This window comes from Cucurbita pepo, unplaced genomic scaffold, assembly GCF_002806865.2.
Source record: "Cucurbita pepo subsp. pepo cultivar mu-cu-16 unplaced genomic scaffold, ASM280686v2 Cp4.1_scaffold000832, whole genome shotgun sequence".
Taxonomy (NCBI): domain Eukaryota; kingdom Viridiplantae; phylum Streptophyta; class Magnoliopsida; order Cucurbitales; family Cucurbitaceae; genus Cucurbita; species Cucurbita pepo.
This window is the reverse complement of record NW_019647042.1, coordinates 1-1,414: the sequence shown is the minus strand read 5'-3', so window position 1 is coordinate 1,414 and position 1,414 is coordinate 1. Positions and strand designations below refer to the sequence as shown.

At 38.3% G+C, this 1,414-nt stretch overlaps 1 protein-coding gene across 1 annotated transcript; it reads left to right on the top strand.

Annotated features, from left to right (window-relative positions):
* The first annotated feature begins 40 nt into the window (after window positions 1–40).
* LOC111785915 (sulfite oxidase-like) lies at window positions 41–1,330 on the top strand. The gene is made up of 6 exons (XM_023666283.1): window positions 41–193; window positions 275–337; window positions 555–591; window positions 734–815; window positions 896–1,014; window positions 1,154–1,330. Exons 1-6 carry the CDS (start codon window positions 60–62, stop codon window positions 1,313–1,315), a joined length of 597 nt encoding a protein of 198 aa, XP_023522051.1. The 5' UTR covers window positions 41–59; the 3' UTR covers window positions 1,316–1,330.
* Window positions 1,331–1,414: the final 84 nt, after the last annotated feature.

Here is a 1,414-nt window from a genome sequence, read left to right as displayed (position 1 = left end):
TTTTATTGGCTATATTGTTTCTCCATGTGTAATGAATTCTTGTGCTAATCTTTTCCCCCATGTTATGTTTGGCACAGGAGCCCTTCAATGCAGAGCCACCGCGTTCAGTCCTGATTTCGTCTTATGTGACCCCTGTAGATTTCTTTTACAAGAGAAATCATGGTCCTATTCCATTAGTGGATAATATCGAAAGGTTTTCTTCTTCCTCCTTTTTATTGTAAATGCTCTTATCTCTTTCCTTTCAATTACTAATACCTTTTCTTTTACATTGTAGATATTCTGTCTCTTTAAATGGCCTAATAGAAAACCCAAAGGAACTGTTTATGAAAGATATCAGGTGAGCCATGGTATTTTAGATCTAAACATGTAACAGTCTAAGCCACCGCTAATAGACATCGTCCGTTTTGGCCCGTTACATGTCGCTATCAGCCTCACAGTTTTAAAACACGGCTAGAAGTGGGGTTGGGTGGTTACAAAATGAGCTTTCCTTTTCTTTATGAAGATACCAGCGTAGAGAAAGTTTTTGTATTAATATGCGTTCAATAATGTGACAGGATGCTTCCGAAGTATAATGTCACTGTCACTTTACAGGTATTCTCATAGTTGGCATAAGTTGTTAGCATTTCTTCTTTGCCTGGTATTGAAATATCTGACTCCAAATCTACAGGTTTAATAGTAGTTTCCATTATGTGGTGGATTAGAGAATTTGACACTATTTGGCTTGCATGGACAGTGTGCTGGTAATCGAAGGACAGCCATGAGCAAAACCAGAACAGTGAAGGGAGTTGGCTGGGATGTTTCTGCTCTAGGAAATGGTATGTGACATGCATGGCTAGTGTTTTAGATGTTTCAGCTGATAGAATTCATCTTTTGAAAATGTGGTTCGAACTTACAGCTGTCTGGGGTGGTGCCAAATTGGCCGATGTTCTTGAACTTGTTGGTATACCTAAGTTCAGCTACAGTACACAAAAAGGTGGAAAACATGTTGAGTTTGTGAGCATTGATAGGTGCAAGGTACAACGTTGTCCCATTTAGGTGCTCATTTCCAAACAATTTGTGGAACAAGAGTATCTTTTTCTTGACTTTCCTAAAGTTCGAAGGAATTTTGTGTTAGATATAAAGGAATGATTTTGGTTTCTATGTTTAACTACAGGAAGAAAATGGAGGTCCATACAAGGCATCAATTCCACTAGGCCAAGCTTCAAATCCTGAAGCAGATGTTTTGCTTGCTTACGAAATGAATGGAGAAGTAAGTAATGTTGCATTAAAGAAGTTAAAAGTACATTTTTGCATACTGAAATACTTGTCATATTAAACTTGTGAGATCCCACCTCGGTTGGAGAGGGGAACAAAAGATTCTTTATAATGGTGTGGAAACTTCTCCCTAGCAGACACGTTTTAAAACCTTGAGGGG